Source organism: Mugil cephalus, chromosome 16, assembly GCF_022458985.1.
Source record: "Mugil cephalus isolate CIBA_MC_2020 chromosome 16, CIBA_Mcephalus_1.1, whole genome shotgun sequence".
NCBI classification, from domain to species: Eukaryota; Metazoa; Chordata; class Actinopteri; order Mugiliformes; family Mugilidae; genus Mugil; species Mugil cephalus.
The window spans coordinates 5,881,539-5,902,430 of record NC_061785.1 but is presented as its reverse complement, the minus strand read 5'-3'; the positions used below and the strand labels follow the sequence as shown (position 1 = coordinate 5,902,430).

At 44.5% G+C, this 20,892-nt stretch overlaps 1 protein-coding gene across 2 annotated transcripts in view; it reads right to left on the bottom strand.

The window, feature by feature from the left end:
- adkb (adenosine kinase b) overlaps positions 1 to 20,892 on the bottom strand; it is a 119,709-nt gene that overhangs the window by 55,086 nt on the left and 43,731 nt on the right. For both annotated transcript variants that reach the window (XM_047609893.1, XM_047609894.1), the window contains exons 5-6: positions 17,808 to 17,980; positions 14,460 to 14,568 (exon numbers count right to left, since the gene is read on the bottom strand). In XM_047609893.1, coding sequence (XP_047465849.1) covers positions 14,460 to 14,568; positions 17,808 to 17,980 — 282 coding nt within the window. The remainder of the gene's footprint in view (positions 1 to 14,459; positions 14,569 to 17,807; positions 17,981 to 20,892) is intronic.

The following is a 20,892-nucleotide window of genomic DNA, read 5'->3' as shown; positions in this document are numbered from 1 at the left end:
AAGAATTTTCTAAATCATGATCAACTTAACGTAATTTCAGTCACGATTTACTCGTACCATAACGTCATCCTTTCTTTTAAAGCCAAACCAAAGTTGTCTATGACTGCCAGTGGTTGGTATGTGATCAAACTTCAAGTTAGTGTTTTTGATTTTTTTGGTTGAAAGTGACTGTTTTGCCTCCAGCTAACGGCGTGACGTCACAGTGACGTAGGCCATGAAAGGGTCTATAGATTAAATATAGTAATAGTAAAGAGGGTAGTTCATACCTTGGCTACAGAAATGTTCTGGTCTAACCTGCTATAATATTGTGCACTCGATTTTATCACAAGGAAGGAAACTTTTCTTTTGTCTAAAAACACAGCGTTAAATCTTTGCAGTTGTTTCGTTGCAGCCTCTGCATGTGTTTCTGTTTGTGGTAGGATTTAATGCTGATCAACTACTACCATCAGTAAAGTAAATCCACCTCCACACAGCAGATTAGGTTTTTGGCAGCTTTGACGCTAGTCAACCGCCACTAAAACAAGATGAAGAAGACGTTTTGACGATACAGGATGCCTCGATCAGGCCATCCCTAAAAATTACCTAAACCGGATCTTGCACATGTACAGGACCTCATGTATAATTCTTTTTGCAAAGAAACAAATTGCTTTTGCAATTTGGGACACCTTCCACAGGTTCTACTGGGTGCCATTTGTCTGCAGTATGTTCAGCTAGAAGCGAAGCTGAACCCACGCGGGATGACTGGGTCGAACACCTCAGTTGAACCGGAAAAAGTGACCACAACGGCTGAATAGATTGAGGCTGAGAATAAAAACAAGGAGCCCAAGGGAGAAGCAGACAGAATGAAAAAAAAAAAGGAAAAAAAAAGCTTCCTGTAAACAGAGACTAAGAATTATTTGCTCACAAGGCTAAACATTAAAGCGTCTTCTCATCCTTAATTAAGTGTTGTTTATATTTCCCAATGACGAGTGGGTAATAATCACAGGACGTCTAGTTGAGATGCATCAATATTGTCTCTTCAACTGCGCCTGCTACATAATTAATAGACACACTGACATGGCATGGATATGATATGACAAGAGTATCAGAGGCGAAGACTTAGAAAAAGAGCTGAGTGGATGCATTTTTCATGAACTGCAGAGCTCCCCAGCCAAAGTTCTAGACATGATGTTTCAGTTTCAGAGACGAAAAAAGGGGCACGGAGGGCAAAGGAGGCAAATGTGTGGCTGAGTTAAAAAAAATAAATAAAAAAAAGGGATTTCATATCGGTAACGCTGATACGTCCACATCTTTGATCACACATGCAGAGGTTGACTTTGATTGACCTCATGTCTGTCGGGATCTTGTGTATGTGATACAGCGGCGTCCTCTCATCTTTTTACTTCCAGCTGCTGACACTTAATAAAAGCTGTATTTCTTTTAACGCTTTTCCATTTCTTTCACCCTTTCTCCTCACATTGGCGAAGCTATAAATAGCCTCGATTTCTAGTTCTGTGGTTAAAAAAAATAAAAAAAAAATAAAAAAATAAAAAACAGCACAGGTGTAGAGAAGAATTCATTTTGCAGTGTATTTGGACAGGGGCTGCGGTGCTTTGCCACTGGGAGCTGGGGCCCTTACAAGGGGCCATTCCTCCTCATTCAGAGCCATTACCACCCCACTGTCACTCTTGGTCTGTCCCCTCACCCATCACAAAGCCCAGACTGGCCTCAAACCTCACAACTAAATCACATTCCACGCACAAACGGCCGGGGCCGTGCAGCATCTACTGTATCTAATCTAATCTGTCCATCTCCTGTGTCCCTACACATGCACATCAACACACGCACCCGTGTAAGTCTCCGGAAAAAGGCACCTCGATCATGCGCGTTTCCACTGTGTGTGTGGTGGAAACAAGGCTCGGTAATGCAAATCAGAAATCAGGATTTGCCTCGATAATTGGGGCTTTATCAGCTCATTAAGAAACAGAAAGGCAGCGCTGAAATGAGCATGCAATATTCCCATTAAAACCGCCGAAGGAGAGAGCACTTAGAACGTATCAACACGAGTCCTTGGGAAGGGAGAGGAAAGCAGCTTTGATTGATAAGGTTACTATCTTGTCAGCTAAAATAAAACACCGAAGGGAAGCAGCAATTTAGCAGAAAGAACAGAGCAAATGTTCTCAGGTGGCCCTGATGGCCACTTGTCTGCCCCTCAGTCTTCTAATGCCCTGGACAAATGGCACATCGTATTAAAAAATTGACAGATTTATTATAACAGTTGTTTAACCTCCTTATAATCAAATCATGTTAGGGGGGTTCAAGGAGACTCTTTCTCCCACTGAATTACAATCATTTCAGATTTAAATTCTCACTGTGCGGCTGGGTCCGGTTCGCCCCTGTGCAAGCATATTTCCTGTTTACATCTAGCATCATTTAGAGTCAAGTGTACGGGAAGGGGGATATTAAAAAAAAAATAATAATAATAACATGAATCATGCCATTTTTTTTGCACTTCAGGTCCTGTGTAAAAATACACAATAGAAAACCGCTTTTCATGGCTATTATGTTGTGCCTAAAGAAAATGATAGGGTATAAAGTTGGACGTCCACCTCCTCCGGTCCACTGAAACAGTCCTAGTCTTTGTGGTACGAACTGTTCTGCAGGCTGGCGGGATACAAATGTATCACTATTAAAGCGAGTGGGCAAAGCTGCATTAATCCCACAGTCTCGGCAGTGTGAAAGGCAGGAAGGGTGACACGCTGCCATATTGCGTTTGATGTACAGTAATTGCCGCAACTCAAAGTGCCGCGAGGTGAAATCGTAGCATACGGGACGGCGACGCACGGAGCATGTCATTGGGCCTACAGGGAGAGGGACTGTCATTAGCTGCAGGACGCCGGTGATTGAGTAACACTCTCCCACTGCCGCAATAGAAAAACAACCGAGAGCCTTCAGCACAATCGATACCGTTTGAGCCGCTGGAATGCAAATAGAGACTATTCTGGCTGAATGACATGGGATGATGCACCATTACTTATTCTGGTTCCATTCAATGTCATCATTAGCCTTTACAGTGTCAGACCGCTCAATAAAGGACATTATTTCCAAAAGGATAAGCGCCGCATTAATCCTTTTATGCTGCTTTCAGCAGGATAGACTCTCCCATAGCTAATATTAATGTGCAAGGTGTCAAGAGTGAGATGGCTAATCCTGATAACTCAGGATGTACAGTCAACTTTGCAGATGGCTATCTGCCCTGCACTAGTGCTCCTAATAGACGCAGGAACAGGATGTGCTTTTAATGCAGCACTTCCCGAATGTCGTCTTCAAAGAAAACGATAATTTTCAACGGGGCTTTCTGAACTGAGAAGATAAGCCAGAGAACGGGGGAGGACAAAATAAAAATGATGCTCGCCTCAGAGAGGAAAAATAGCTTCCTGATATAGTCCTAGCTCCCTCTTTAAAGCTGACACCTAGAACATACAGTTTATCAATTATACATGAAGCCAGAATCCATCTTCTGTTGGCAGCTTGTTTGGATCCGGCCCGAGCCCTCTGAGTGGTGAAATGTGTCTGGGAGCCCCCATCCCTCCTGTCGCCTTTTTCCACTCACAGCCTGTCCTTAAATCAATCCCTTTTTAGGCCTGAATTTATTTTTCCTGTAACAAATCTGTCTTGGCAAATGATGTCACATAAGCGGGGAGAATGACAGCCTGATGTCTATGTGGGGAACATCAACCTTGCTCCAGCAGCCTCCTCCCAAGGTGAGTAATCATGCTGAGGAGCAGTGCAGTGTGTGGATGCCAGCCAGAGTCCAAACAAACCCAGAGTCTGTTGCTCAAGATAAACAAACCAATTAGAGGAAAGGCATGTTATTCCTCAGTTGGTGGGATATTTGCTAGATGGAAAATAATCAATGCATTCTTATTTCCACAGGGTGAAGCAGAAAAGTCCTGAGCAGAATAAAATCTAGGCAGAGAGGCAGAATGAAATTATTCATTAGAAAAAATAAATAATGGGACTAAACTAGCTACTAGTCATGTAATTAATCCACGCAGGCTCAGCGGAGAGAGGAGAGCACAGAGGGGAAGATTCATCATAGCTTTTTGCCCCTCGCTCCCAGGGATACATGCCCTTCTTGTGTGGATGAGTCAGCTTACATCTTCTGACAACTGTGAGCCGAGGGCTTTGTCAAAAGGAACCGCAGTTATTGTTTTGATTGGTCCCCCCTTGTTATGTTGGGAGCGCAAAATGCTTTCAAATGTGATTGCGCCACAGACTCAGAAAATAAAGCACGCACATATAGAACATCAAAAAGGGAAGATGTCTGCTTTTTATTTACTGAGGACAATCATTTGGCACTTTGGCGCTCTCCCTGGCCTCTGCTCCACACGGCCCTATCGGTAATTGCAGGGAGCGGACCTCCCCCCCCCCCATTGGCCAGCCAAAGCATTAGACAACTGGGCTCGCGGTGCATGACATTCAAGCTGGCCAATAACGACGGACATGCTAATCAAAGCGTCTCTGGCCTCTCTGTGACAGGGCGACTGGAGGACTTTGCCCGGGTTGGAGTGATGTGCAGCTGCTCTGGCTTCGTTTCCTCCCCCCCTCAGGGGCCCGGGCACCAGGCTTAACCACTGGCACAAGAATTTAGATACCAAAGAAACAAACAAACAACAACAACAACAACTACAAAAAAAAATATATAAAAATGGCGGAGAGTAACAATGCCACACATGAAAAATAAATCACAGCCAGCTTGTTAGCATGGCAGGGAGAGAGGGAAAAGGAAGACAGAGGGGGGGGGACAGACAGAGGAAGGGGAGGAAAGAGAGAGAGAGAGAGAGAAAAAAAGAACTGGGTTAAGAGATTTAATGTGCTGCTGAAAATCTGACACTTGCCAGAGGTCCAAATGTTCCACCAGAGCAACGGCAGCCCTGCAGGCTAAGTCTCTATAAAGCCTCCAAAGCTGCTTACAATATACACTTGAGAAACAATAGATAAGGTCAGAGTAGTAGCCTATGTGTGAGGGGGACCATGTATGAAGAATAAACACTTCCCCGCTGCATGTGGTATCCCCGGGCATGCTAGCAGAAGCAGAAGTCTGCAATATAGCTGCTGAAACTATTAATAGTTTACAACATTTAAACAAAACTGAATAATTTACACCACTTAGAGCGTAGAGCAAGAACATACAAACACATCTGGGGACTAAGGCTTTTAAAATTGGATATTATTTACATCTTTTTTTTTTTTATACAAAAATATAACATAATATATAAAATATGACATTGCCTTAACCGGTAACTTCTAATAATCACGGAGGTCGTCTGTGATCTTAATCCCGTGCGAATCGTCCACGTCCGTGATTTGTTAAGTAAAAATTAACTGAACCATAACTCTCGTAACACAAAGCTCCTCTGATAAAACTAATCCAGTGCGAATCGACATCTCTGTGATTGAGGGGTGAGTTTTTACTTTTTTTGCAACTTTTGTTTGATTCACAGCCTTTTTCTGCCTCCTGTCACTTAAGAATTATGAAGCATGTGCTATAATTCAAAGTCTGGACAGATGTTAGAGCGCAATGTTGCTGAACTATTCATTAAATCAATCACTAATGTGTTCATCGACAAAGGTGGAGCTGATTTAAATACCACCAGGTCGTTGGTAATTTCTTCCCTGGGATAAATAGTATCAAATATATATCTTTATCATCCATTATAATTTGAAAAAGTAAAAGTAAAAGAAACTGTCTCTGATACGCATTAGAGTGAGATGGAAAGTAGTAGAGACACAACAAAGCACGAAACCAAACCTCCTCAGTTAACCTTTCCTCGATGTATTCGATCTTTATCGATTCAAAACAATCAATTCAAAAACTGCGGAGTGGAGAAGCAGCTAGGAATGCTAAAGTGGAAACACACTACTACTGAGTGAACCAATCACAGCTCTTGCAGTCTGCATTGAGATGCACGTCAGCTACGACATTAGGCACATTAGGGCTTAAAGAAGGGACAAGCAGCGATGTGGCTACAATAAACCATTGACTTTCAATAAAATTCCAGTTGGAGAAACCATCCAACCAATGGGAGCACTTGATACAGTCAACGGAGAAGCTAAAAATCGTACTGTTAGCATTTTATTGTTTTGTTTTGTTTGTTTGTGAAGCATCAAAATCATTTGGGAGTTATTTTTTCAGCTTTATACTTGAATGATCAGAGCTTTAAGTTAAGGCTTTGACTGCAACTCAAAGGCGTTGTTGTGTGATACTGTCGCTAGCGTTAAGCTAGCCAAGACACTCGATATGTTGCTTAGTAACTAACTTCTCTTGGTTTGTGACACTTGACCAAAGTTGGCTAAGGAAGAATGAAGATGAACGGGAAAACTCTTATAAATGCTAGCAACTACACTTTTTCAAGACTTAACTTTTCAGTTTGGTTTTTAATTGAATCTTACGTATTTATTCATGTAATTTACTTTATTTATTTATGTAACGTTAGCATTTTTATAGTGTTTTTTTATGACCTTAAGCTTGATTTTTATTTATTTATTTGGATCTATACACTATTTTTAGGGTTTTTAGGGTATCGTTTTTATCCAGCCTCTGGTGTTTCCTCACCTACGATAGTGTTTCCACGGTTCCTGCTCCTTTTCTAATGAATATTGTTTTTGTTTGTTTTGCAATTTTAAGATGTGTGTCTGTCTGTGCATGTGTGGGTGTGTGTTTGTGTGTCTGTGCTGGAGGAGGGGTTGGATGGGGGGTACAGGTGGGATTACTGTACATAGCACTTTGTGCTAGTTTTTGTATGACAAGTGCTTTACAAATCTGAAGTCTGATTGATTGATTTTGAACAAAAATTTGCTTCCAATGAGAAATTATCCACCAGTATGTGATGGGAACAACTTAAAACAGGAATTATAAAATAAAAAATGAATCTGAAAACACAGTTAAAAATATAAAATCATAACAAAATTTTCCTTCAGATAACCTCTCAAATGGGAAAGGAAGAACTTGCATAGGAAAGCTATGCACTAGCTTATTACAGATCATAAACAAACGACAACAATATAGGAAAAATTAAAACCTCGCAGAAGGAAAACTGCTATCAAACAACGTTGTCCAGCATCTGCGGCACAGAGATGCACATCTGCAGCGCTCCTCCTTGGGCCCGCTTTCAGAAAGTGTCAGCCTGACCCCGGCGTTACGGACGCTCCGCGGCGAGGAGAATATTCCGGCAATATTTATTCAGTCGAGGCTTTATGCTCCAGCGTGATAATGTAACACTGTCTGACACTTAACTCTACTCACTATCTTTGCCCAGGAGACACGCTATCCTAAAGCGTCTGCGGTTCCATCATGTGAATCTTAATCAGATACTTAGCCAGTAGAGCAGGTTTTTACTCTCCCTGGTGAGAGTATCAACACATGGCCATCAGGCACAATTCACAGCAGCAAAGTGGCTATTTATTTTCTGCTCAGCATTACTTGACAAATAATTACTCAGTCTATTCAATTAAGCTGTGGAACTCACACGAACGGCCGCAACATCCCAGCGCAGAAACCGAAACGTTGTTCTGCGTTTTTTTTTTTTTTTTTTTATCCTGCAACTTGGTCTCATGAATAAAAAAATAAAAATAAATAAAATAAAATAAAAAAACGGCAGGTGCTTTGATGCAGAGGCAACGTGGGAGGAGGAGGGGGGCAAGGTGATGGCAAGCAGAAATATCATTAAGTTGGAACTATTTCATCCAGAGGAAAACAGACTTGTTGCCGGTGGAGCAGATGCACACAGTGATACGGGGTGAAAGGACGCAGTGTTTTCCCCCCGCTGCAGAAGAAAAACAGTTTTTACAAGGTAATGTGGGTGTAGTAGGAGAAACAAACCGTGTGCTGGTGGAGCGAATCACTGGAAACCTCCCAGAGTCCTAAACTGTGCCGAAACCCCCAAGACTAATTACTCAAAATATAGCGCATGAAAGCATTTTTTTTTCTTTATTTTAATTATTATTCAAATCATTAATTGAAAATAAAGACTCCTAAAATAACTCCTGTTCAGTCCTGCCAATTTTTTTTTTTAAAGAATTTCCTCTCACAACTCAAACAAATAAAATACCCAAACAGATGCCAGTCTCCACGATGAGAACTTCTTCTGCATAATAACAAAATGAGCTGAACTCTGACACCGTGTAAACTTTCTTCACAATCATTTCTAATATATTTGCTTTTCAAAAAAAAAAAAAAAAATGAAAAACAAACAAAAAAATAGTGTTTATATTGAAGCTAAACACATAAACAGGATGGACAGAGAGGGACGGACGGGGTTGGGAGATAAAGTACAAGTTTTATTACAATGCATAAGTTTAAAAGGAAATGTTTCAAATTTTAGGTCATCATAAAGTGTAAACAACGATTAAGAGGAGAATGATACGAAATATATTTAGACAAGAGATGTGATCGAAGTCACTGTTCGGCTGTAAAATACTTGTTATGGTGCGGACAAACCAGAACGACATCAGTGACTGAAAATTGGATTAAGAAGTTGCCACAGCCACAACATTATGACCACTGACAGGAGAACTGAACAACATTTAAACCATGTTGTGATGATTCAGTTTGTTCTGCTGGGAAACTTTTGGACCTGGCATTCATTCATGTGGATGTTACTTAGACATGTCGCACCCACCTAGACTAGACCAGGCAAACCCCAACCAATAGCAATGACACTCTATGATGGTAGTAGTCGTCCCCAGCAGGATGCAGCCTGACACACATACACACAAAAACGGTTTATGGTGGGTCCCATTAACCGCGGAGGGCGGAAGTCGACTCTGGGAACGATGGGAATGATCACACCTGAGTTATCGGCGTTCCAGTTAATGGTTGTTTAATGCAAATGTTGAAAACAATACACTATTAATCACAGTTTGTCCCTGTTTTGGTTTTACCAGGCTATTGTTTGTAGCCATTGTTAGAGTTGACATTGCATTTCAGTGTATGTATGCGGAAATACTGTCTGTACAACCAATTTAATGCACAAACCAAAACTAATCAGAAGTGCTAATAAACGGAATATTACAGGAGCTTCTAACTACGGTTTACACACGGGGCGGCCATCTTGGTAACTCGACTCGGGTGTAGAGAGGATTTTACAACTTTCTGAGTAGAAAATCCGACATCGGGGGAGGATGTTCCAGTTGAAAACTGAGTACAAATGGAACGCACCATCAGAAAAACATGAAGAACAGGACAAGGTGTTGACCTGGCCTCCAAATTCACTAGATCCCAAACTGATCAAGAATCTGTGGGACGATCCACAGAGAAAGGATCCACCCGTCAATCCATAGGACCCAAAGACCCCACAGTCCATTCTCTGATGAGTCCACAACTGTTGTAGAGGCACAAGGGAGACCTACACAATATTAAAAAGGTGGTCATAATGTTATATCAGTCTGAATCAGCTTAATGTTTGTTAGTAGCAATGGACACCAGACACTCATGGGCGACCCTACACTAGCTGGTGCGTCATGTGCTGTAGAGTTGAGTTGTAGAGTTGTAGAACCGAAGCTATTTTAAAGTGCGTACATTTTTACCCGTGCACCATATGTTTAGGGTGCGATTCGTTTTCCTGTAACCATAAACCTTGTCACTTATAACGCTCTCCTAACCACATAAATATTTCTACACATGGCAGCCACCAGGAAAAACTTTTCTAAGACGCGGGGCTTTTAAATTTTAATAGAGTGATCAGCGCTACTTTTGACTCCGGCGAAACATCTTCCAAGTCGTAAAACTAGCAGAAACCAAATCAGGGGCGAGGATAGTTGTAAACAACCTAAATAAATCCCACAGTTGAGTGAAAGCTGCACTCAACTGCTATGTCTCCACAGCCAGCGTCTCTGGCCTCTCCACCCTAATTTACCACACTCCGCCCACTCGGGCCTGCAGGGCTGCGGAGCTGGCTGATCCTCCAGCAGGGCCGGGGCCAGCCCATACGTCCCACTGGCACAGGACGCCCCGCCAAGAGCCAATCACGGGGCCCCCCCCACTCCTGACAGCTCATTACCACTCAATTAGGCAGGTGCACCTCCACGCGCAGCCTTCTGACAAATACAGCCCTCCCAGATGCATGTTTAACATTCGGGGGAATTATATAGTGACAGCAAACACTAAACGTCTCACCCTTATCACTTGATTGCCTCAAGATTGAAATCCTATAATTGGCCCGGGCCAGCGGGAGAAAAAAAATAAATAAGCCAATAAATATGATGCAGTCGACTTGTAATTGAACAATTACGAATTCATATTCATAAGATGCTCGCTGGCAATTACAAAATGCCATCTGATTAGGCACAATTTGAAATGACATTGTTCGACGCCGCAGACGCCGCGGTGTCAGGCTAATAAAGAGGAGACATCATAGCGGTTGCTCGGCCACCGACATGACCTCCAGAGATGAGAGACGCGCTGACACGGCGGCTTGGCCGGTGGCAGACTGGGAGGGGGGACGGGAGGGGGGACGGGGAGGACTTGGCACCCGGCGCTCTTTGTCCCCCTAAAAATCTACCGCTCGCAAGTCGCTAGTCGATAACCGCCACCAAAAGGTTGACTTTCAAATTTTAACACCCGTGGGCACAGATTGTACACATAACAAAACACAAGCAAGAGCAAAAAAAAAAAAAAAAAAAAAAAAAAAAATGTTGATCCCATGAGAACAGATTCTAATCAAGATGAAATGATTTACAAATCTATTTAATAAGGCTTGCCAGAAGTCAAACTTGGCATGTAAATGCGGTGGGGATTAAATTTCATCGGCAACCAAGACTGTAACTGATCGCCTGCAGACAAAGGGGGAGCCTGCCAGTTTTTTTGCCCCCCTACCCCACCCCACCCTTCCCTCTCGCCTCCACTCCACTTCTCTTTCCTCCCTCCGTCTTTCTCTCCACTGCCTGCATTTTGCCTCGTGATCCCTTCCCCGGCTATGTGGAAGGACAGGGGCAGTGCAGAGTGGTGCAGTAAAAGAGACAGAAAAGAGAGGGAAGGGAAAGGAAGGAGAGAGAGAGGGAGATGGAGGGGACGGAGGGAGGCAGGAAAACTGGAGATAAAGGTGGAAAAGGAGAGCGGAGGACAGAGAGGAGGAAGAGAGAGGGAGTCTCAAGGTCAGCGTGAGGACAGCGTGGTCCTCCTCTGAGTTGGACGGAGACACAGCCGCAGTCACCTCTGTGCTAATCAGCCCTTCGGCTGGCTGATGAGGTGTCAGTTAGATGTGTGTGTGTGTGTGCGTGTGTGTGTGTGTGTGTGTGTGTGTGTATGTGTGCGTGTGCGCGTGGAAAACCTTTCCCTCTGCTTTTTTGGCTGCAAATTGAAGGGGGCTGGTGGGGCGGAGTAACAATGCGAGTGTGTATGTGTGCCACTCTGGGGTGTAAGCAGGCTGACGTGCTGCTTGTGGTGCCAGTACTGCGCTCGCCCCCCCCCCCCTCACCCCTCCACAACCCACCCCCCCTTTTTTGCTTTTCCCCTTCCCTTCCATTTCGCCTCTTTTTCTTGCATATTATGCTACAGTGACTGGAGCTGAACTCAGCTTTCCCCTGCAGTGAGGGCAAGAACGCAACTGCCAGTTAATGCTACGTGCAGCGTTGCCAGCGTTAGCGGCATTCCGGGGTGGGGGGGGAAAGGTGGGCTACGGCGGCGCTTTGTCGTCGTCCCCCCCCCCGGGCGTGGCTAACCCTCGTGCGGGCCAACGCGTGCGCCGCCGCCGCCGCCGCCGTTCCTAGCGTAACGCAGCTGTGATCAGGTTTGCGACCTAACAGCCCCTTGTGCAGCCCGCGTCTCGTCGGGCGGGTTTTTTCGCGCATCGGGCCAGTTGGCAGAGGCCGGCGTCTCCTCCCGTCTATCCTTGGGTTATTTCTGACCATCTGTGCCCAGTCATTAACAGGCCTTTTCACAGTCAATTGTCTTGTTCATCTCCCCTCGTCTCCGTTTCTGTTGTTTTCGGCCGTGACATGGAACAAGTGCTTCCTGTTCTCTCTCTCTTTTTTTTTTTTTTTTTTTTTCCCCCTCTCTCTCTTTCTCTTGAATGTGAATGGCATAAGTTAGGAGAGGCCATTTTATTGGCCGGGGCTGAGGAGAGCAATGTAGACGTAGGTTAATTCAAAGTGGCATCGAGGAGGATGCATCAGGCAGTGGAGATCAAATTACAGGGCAAAGCGCTCAGTGGTAAGAAAAACAAGCCGGTGGTATGCTGCAGGATGTGTGTGTGTTTAATGTGTGTCTGAGAGGCTGGAGGAGAAGAAGAGAAAGAGGGGAGGCAAAGAAGACAGCAAAAGGAGATGAAGAGGGGAGGGGGGGTCTATAGATGGGGAGGGGGGAGAAGAGGCTAACTGGGCCAGCAGGCACACATCACCCCCACCAATTACAGTCACTCATCTCCCCTTCCCACAATACATCACCCTCTATTTCTGATGTTTACAGTCGTGAGGGAGAGAAATAACTGTACACATCACTGCAGCAGCAGCAGCAGAAGCAGCAGCAGCGACGGTATTCAAAAAAAAAAAAAAAAGGAGAGAGAGAGAGAGATATCCTCTGCCTGAAATGCATTTAGCCATTCCTCCTTCCCCCTCACGCCTTTGTTATTGGTCTTTGTGCAATGATTTGCCTAAGGACCCAGATTTCCTAGCAACAGCCTGCCACCAAACATTTGGCAGGAGTTCAACATTCTCTGTCTTTGTGAGAAATGGCAGCGCTGCCTCCCTGCTCTGCGTCTGCCACCAGCCCTGCTGCTGCTGCCGCCGCCGCCGCCGCCGCCACCACCACCACCACCACCACCACCACTGCTGCTGCTGGATGAGCCAGACTGGCTGCAAGAGCCCCTCTAATAATTCTGTTTTCATCCAATCACACCGCATAGTAGCAGGCACCTTGAGAGCCTCTGCCAGGAATCATCAATCACCTCTTTAACGCACGGGCTCGGAGAAACGCGGACTCGTGTGCGAGCAAATAACATGCTTACGCACACACACACACACACACATGCATGTGCGCATTTCGGTAATTAAATTTACAGATTAGAAAGTACAAGGCCGCCTATACCACCCGGCAGCGGTTTAATGAAAATCAACAAAGGGCATTAGCGAAGCTTGGTACAGTGAGAGGAGGGGGAAAAAAAAAAATATACAATCTGGCTGTAAATTGGGTAAATATATCTGAGTGCTCTCGACAAGGTTAATGGAGAGAGGAGGCCTTAGCGAACGCCGGTCTAGACACGCCACACAGTATTAAGTGGGAATAGCTGTGGCAGTGTATCCGGCTAAGTACTTTAGAAGTGCGAATGGGACTCTAATAAAGCGAATGATCCCCCTGTTTTGACAAAGAGGCCCAGGAGGGACGCCGAACACCGCGTTTTAGATTCCAGGCACTGACAAACGCCCATTTGTGGCCCTTGTATCCCCCCTCAAATCCCACGGAAGCTTTTCCCCTGCGCGCAAGACTGTCGGATGTGGGCAAAACCCAACTGCCAATTTGCAGAGGATGTGCCATGTTTGCTAATGCGAAGCAGAGGCTAAAAATGAGACCACACAAACACTGGAGGATGGACCGACCGATCGGTTTTCTGGCACTAACGGCTTTTTTTTCCCTTCTTCTTTTTTTTTTGTTTCTGCAACTGGGCGGCTAATTATGAAACCTCCGTCGTTATTGCACTACAGCAGCACACTCGTGTTTGGAGGACCTGTGGGCGACGAGGGCCGAGCGTTGTGAATTTCACCCCCGGAGGAGCGCACGGCGACGGCCGCGCCGTAATGCTGATTTATGCCGATAATGAACTGCTTAAAGGCGAGGAATGCGGCGCAATTTCAGGGCTATCGTCTTGACTTGAGATCAGAGAAAATGTTGATCTGCCCAGAATTAAACGTAATCCCAAACAGTGAAACATGAGCATGCCGGGCCATCCTGCTCCCGGGTGCCTGGCGAAGTGAAGACATTACCTCAGTGGTGGTGCAGCTCGGATGTGCGTGTGAAAGCGCACATCTGTCCTCCTCAATCTATGTGTGTGTGTGTGTGTGTGTGTTTTGTCTGTAAAGGGAAGATCGTGCAGGAGAAGGAGGAGCGAGTGTGTGTGGGGGGGGTGAAGTTGAATGAACTTGCAAAATCAATTTTCACACTTTCACAGCACCTGTTGGTTTGTCTTCACGTTAAAAAGAGAAAGAAAGAAATAAAGAATGAATGAATGAATGAATGCATTACGTGTAGAACAATTTCACACGGTGCTTCGTGCACAAAGACGAGGGGGGAAAAATAGGGAAAATGGAGCTGTATTGTCTCAATAGGTAACATAGCTCATTTCACTCCACAAAGGATGAATGGATATATTGACAATGCGGAAGGCGTGCTGAGGCATTTCCTGAATAAAGCCTCTTAACATTTTGTCCTCCTCTGGCAATGGAGTTTGGGAACAGTCATTCTGAATGTAGAGGGTCTCACTTACCGCAATATAATAGACCTTGGCTTTCTCCACCAGCTCCCAGTTGCTGTCCAAGTCCAGGTGTTTTTCCTTTTTGTAGCAGTTTGCCGCTGCCAGGTTAGCAACAAGGGACCTGCGGAGACAGACCCCATAAATCTTCCGCCTCGCTTATCATCCATCTTAATTTTGTCTAAAAAAAAAAATAAAAAAAACATCCTTAAAAAAAGAAAAAAAAAAGAAACTTTCCTTTGTTCTTTCACAACATGAAAAGGAGGATAATGGTTTTGGTGTCTGAACTGAGGTAGAATGAGGAAGGATATTCAATTCAAGGGCCACGTCAGAATTGTCACCTGTAAACGTTTTATTTGTTGATGAAACAACGGGGATTAAACTAAATGAACACTTTGAGTCGAGAGGCGAGTGGTCAGGGCTGCAAAGCGAAGCAGGTGGCGTTATCTTAACGCAGCTCATTAGCCGGTCCTCGTGCGCTGTCTCTTTATGAGCCGGCCATCAAAATGAGTGCAACCATCACAGCTACTCAGGGGGAAGAGGAGGAGAAGGAGGAGGAGGAGGGGGGAAAACTGTTAGGCAACCATATGACAGGAGGGTGTTGCTATAGGAAAAAGGGTACGTTCTCACAGGGCTGCTTGCTGTGGTTAGCGTCAAAGAAATAATAATAAAAAAAAAAAGTAACATGTGCTAAGTTGATCAGAGCGTGATGACGGCGGCTACAATGTGACAGCGGGGTAGAGAGTGCGTTTGACCTGAGCTGCTGTAATGGACTCAAAGGTTGGGGAGAGCGTGACAGACGAAATGAGTGTCATTACAGAGGAAGTCCAACAGACACGAGCGGAGCGGGGCGCCATCAAACGACGACTAGATCTAATGATATGATACGTCTAAGAGGGAAATGGCACAGAGAGCAGACAAAAAGAGAAAAAAAAAAAATAATACTCTGCAAGAGTATCATCCATCTTTTATTAAATGTTTGGAAATGTCTTCCAAGTTCTTTTGAGACAAACTGATCGACTATAGCGAGATTGACTTAATTCTGGTTTCCACACTAAACCTGAAGCAATTCAACTTTCAACTATGATTCAAGCATCAATCTTGAGAGAGAGCCTGGACAACTAGGGAATGGACTTTATGCTGATTGGTTCTGAGCTGGTCACGTGTTCATGGGCGCCATGTTAGATACATCTTACCAATATTCGCCCATAGAGAAGCAGGAATAACAGAGAATAAAGTTGCATTAAAAGTTAAAAAAAAGGTTTTGTATAGCAAAAATTAAGTCATAGCATCATTAATATGAACCTTGATCTTAAAAACAGTCAACACTGCTTTATAAATGAAGTTTGAAGTTAACCTAGCCTTATGCTAACAAGTTATCTAGACTAAAGGCTTAGAAAAATAGCAGCTAGCATCATATATACTATGAAACCCATGTGTGCATGTAATTTATGTCCATGTAGGTAGAAAAAGTTAACTGACACGCATCTTTGCCTCGGTTACTACTAAGTTATTATGGCTAGCGTGCTAATGCTATAATGATAATACTAAATAACACTAAGACTAGTTTAATTTTCACTATTTCTGAGTATTTATAATTGTTTTTTTTAGGAATTTCAGACTTTTATCAGCGATGGATGAACACAGAGACTGAGGAGAAGGTAAACGCAGCTCCATGACTGATGAGGTGATTGGGCTACAAAGGATTTTACAGGCTTATTTAAGATATTTAAAGTAAGTAGACGTTGGAACATTTAAATGAGGGCATTTTACATATTGACGTTGGCAGTAACATTTATAGGCCTGTTAATGGTGAAAATAATACATTTATTTCAAAATAGTACACCCGCCCCATAGGTTTACACTGTAGTATCTACCGTCCGATGTAGCAAACATGGTGCCCATGATTTGAGTTGGACAGACTCTCTCTAATATACGGCTCTGGTTCATCCCAGCTATCGGTAAAACGATGAAGTCCAAAGGCTACACTGACTTATTTCCTTCTTTTGCATATTTATCTAATCGGAACATTCAAATATGTTCATATTTTTGAATGACCATTTGCATCAGCATGTTTCAGGAGAGGCCACGCTTTGTCTCACCGGTCCCAAAATAGAAGCCACATAGAAGCTCTTCAAGGAGGAAGAATTAGTTGGTTGTGCTAGTTTAGTTTCACGTCCGGACGTAATTTCCCTAAACTGCGTCCAAAGCCAACCACCACCTAAGAAACTGATTAAATCTAACCGCCTTGGTTTGCAGAGCTTCTTGCATTTGCGCAATGTTATGATAAGAATCTGCGAGTTATTTTCAATATTTAAACATTTCTCCCGGATTCCTAATATAAGATCAAATCATAGAACATTTTTTTTATTATTATTATTATTAAAAAGTCGATATAAGATTCACAATTTTGCGCTACAGTTAGGACTGACTGATTGGATCTCTGAATAAATGTGATTCCTAAATGCCTAAAATGTGATTATTCATCGTCCGGCGTCTTCAAAATTGGAACCCAAATTGTCCAATCTGAGTCTCGGGGGTAGATTTGGAGGATGGATACTTTGAAGACTCGCTCTAATCAAAGCCCGGGGGCTGTGACATACCGGGCTCCCAATCCTTCAAAGACATCACCCTTTTCGCTCTGGCCCTGCCGGCGACCTTTCCTCGGGCCTCCTGAGCTGTCTGTTAAACACCTGTAAGAAATATTACAGAGCTCGTCTCCCCGAGCACGGCACCTGACCTTTTCAGGTGTCAGAGCCCACATCAAACAAGCCCCGCTAAGACCATTCAGCGGGGCTAGCTCCCGGGGCGGTCAGGGTCCAGCCGCTGACTGACTGACATCTCCAGTAGCAGCCGGATAAAGGGCTGCAGAGGAGCGAAGTGTTTAGAGAAGGAGGTTATTGATCCACACCTGGTCTATCATGAACTGGAGCCTTTAGTGCTGGTGATATTTGTTGGCTCTGACCTCTGCTGTCTCAGACGAGCCGATGATGACGCCGGCGCGAGAGTCGCCCGAGACACTAAAGCCCCTTTTTTTTTTTTTGCAGTCGAGGAGGCTGACAGGTGGGAACTGGGATAGCCCAGGCATCCCTAACACATTGCTACTGTCAGCCTATAGATGGATGACAACCCACTGGGGCGGCAGAGACTGAGTGGGGGCCCTGGAAAAACACGCTCAAGCTGTTCTTTTTCCTTTTGATGTGTGAGCTGAGCTATGATTCCCTGTTATGACTTCCAGCCCGGAGGAGTCAACCGTCCGCTCCGAGGAAGTGAAAAAAAAAAAAAATGAACCAAAATGACTCTTTCGAATTCGAGCGGCTGGGGGTCGTTTCGTGGTCAGGGGGTGACCGAGAGTTTGCAAACCTATTGTCGCCGGTGATGCAGGCGGCACAGGTGCCGGTCGGCTCCACGTTCTGCTCGTAGTAGTGGGCGTCGACGTGGCATTCCTCCGCCTTCTTCTTCAGGATCGCCCCAAAGTTGTCCGTGCCGATGCACCCGAAGAAGGTGGCCACCTTGTGGGGTTCCTGGATCATCCACTAGAATTAAAAATGAAATAAAATAAACACATGAAAAGCAGTTGCAGTGGGCTCAGTTTACATAATATAAGTCTGTTTTAAGGGTCAAGTTCATCTAAGGCAGATGGCACGCAAACTGTAGCTTCACAGCAAACATGCTGCCTGTGATATATATACGAGCCGTCGTAAACAACCCCCGAGACCAATTCCACTCCACACTGAGGCACTATTCTCATCTAAGCTCTCCTTCTTCCCTGTGTGCTAAAAACAGTTTCATCTCCTTATTTACACAAACCCCATAATTCAAGGCTTCATCCTTCTTATGCAAACACACAAGAGTCAGTGTGCATGTGACAGAGTGTGTACCCGCTAAACCACGGGACACTCCCCTCCTCCAACAGCTCCCTTTTTTTTTTTTTGACGGTTTTGATGTACTCAGTGACTTTTACCTGACGAAGAGGAGGAGGAGGAAGGCGGGCTACGAGGGGGTGTGCTCAAATTCTACAGCGCTCAGGTTTTAACCTCCAAAGATTTATTGACGTACAGTACGTGCTGCTGTTTGCTCGTTTTATTGCAGCCTCCTGTTTTGTTGCTGACGGGGGCCCCTTGTGAATGAGATGTTGCTGCTTTTGGGGATGACCTGTATACGTGTGAAATTAATCATTTCACACGACCAAATAGCATCTCGGCAGGGGAAGAAAAATGCATTTTCATCAAACGTCCTGAGATGCACTCCTCCGCTCCCTCTCCCTCCTCCTCCATCCTCCCTTCTGGTCTCCAGGTAACTAGTTCAGATGTGGGGATGTGGGGGGGATAATAAATAAATAATAAAAAACACAAAAATAAAACTTCACTGGAAAAGATTCATTACTTCTTCTTCTACTTTCAGACTGAGGTTGCCAACGTTCAAACACAGCTGGTGAGGTTTTGTGATTTTCACCATATAAAGTGATGCACGCTCACTTGCCACTTTATTAGGTACACTTGTTCAACTGCACGCTAACACAAATAGCTAATCAGCCAATCACATGGCTGCAATTCAATGCATATGTTCATGTAGAGGTGATCAAGACAACTTGCTGAGGTTCAAATTGAGCATCAGAATGAGGAGGAAAGAGGATTTAAGTGACTTCGAATGTGGTCTGGTTGCTGTTCTGGTTTAGCACCATTTATAAATATATTATTATTATACTTTTTGCATTCAAAATGAAGCTATTCAAATAATATACAGGTTCAAATATTAATTTTCTTATTTCAAATATGTGCCATAAACATAATAAATAAATACAAAATATACATGTATTAATGTTAATGTGTCTTGAAGGAAATTTAAATTTGTAGAGGAAAATAAAAAAAATATATATATAAAAAATGTCTAATCAACCAAAGATTTTGCAGTACCTCTGTGGACCCCCTAGGGACCCGTCCTTTTACGCATATTTAGTTTTTGTGCAGCCACGACTTCAGTCACAACGGAAGGAAGTTTTTTTATAATGACACACACGGGTTAATAGAGAATAACGCTCTCAAAACTTGCTGTGAAATGCACGACAGTGATGTCACAGACGCTTGCTGCATCTTAATGTCCATGAGCCAGACAAGGTTCAGTCATTCAACCATGCCTCCATCTCCCCACCTGGCAGACATACACAAACATGTACACACACACACACACACACACACATATATATATATATATATATATATATATATGCGTGCAAATCCAAGCTCTTCTTCCCTAACCTCTTGCTGCAGGCACCTCACACTTATCAAGGTCACTGGCTCGGGTACACGTCAAGTCCAATCTGATTTTCCCTTCGCAGTGATGAGCTCCGAATCCAAGGTTAGGAGCTGCGGGCTGTAAATAATGACAGCGCTGGCCCCACCATTTGCAGGCCTCTCAGGTGGGAATAGAGAAGGGGGCCACTCAGGGGCCTCGGTCCCTCTGATGACAGCATGGTGAATCACAGTAAACCCCCCCCCCCCCCCCCCCCCCCCATCCACCCCTCCATCTGAACTCTCCTGATTCCTCCTCCTCTCCCTCTAAGCTGACCGTCGGCTGTACTCTCACTGCCAGCTCAGCTTGTCATTTTACAGGGTCATTAACAGACACACACACACATGTGAGTACACAGGGCGCCCACGCAGGGAAAAGGCTGACATCCACACACACAGCATCAAACCTACACCCCCCCCCCTCCACCCCCTTTAAAAAAGAACCCTGCTTTTGCCAGAAGCTGCTCCGCTACTCCAATAAACACAAAGGGGCAATAGAAGAAGATGTCTTCATTATGAGCATGTAAGGGGAAAAAAAAAAAAAAAAAAAAATGTATCTTGCACATCCACCCCCCCTCCACCCCCCTCCACCCTCATTTCCCTCCCTCCTCTCCTCTCCTCTGTGGTGCACAGGAGCGGGGAGCTATATCAATTCATTTCCATCCCTGGCACCCTGCAGACAATCCCTCTCCATTCCCAGATTATGTGAGATAATACCTCCATTATGACAAAAGCGCGATTCGCGGGGTCGCCGAGAGGTCAACCAACCCTGCGCTGGGTATTCATGCTTAGTCACATCCCAATTATATCGCAGTGGCAGAGGCAGAAATTGGCAAATGTACATCAAGGCGCTTCATTACTGAGGGCCGCTCCAGTGAAATTAAGCAGCAGATGAGACAGAGTGAGATTTGCCCCCAGGCGGCATGTTAGAGAGAGGAAGACGGGAAGAAAGAGGGAAGCTGAAGTAACAGATTTTTTTTTATTTTTTATTTTTTTTCTGAAGGTGCTGGGAGCTTGTATCTCGCACAGCAGCTCATGTATATTTACTTAACTAGGGAGAACGCTGGTCCCCAATGATTAATAAGTTCCCATGGTGCGCCGCAACAACATGTCTCTAGGTACGCTCGGATACAGGAGGGAAACCAAACACAAACAAG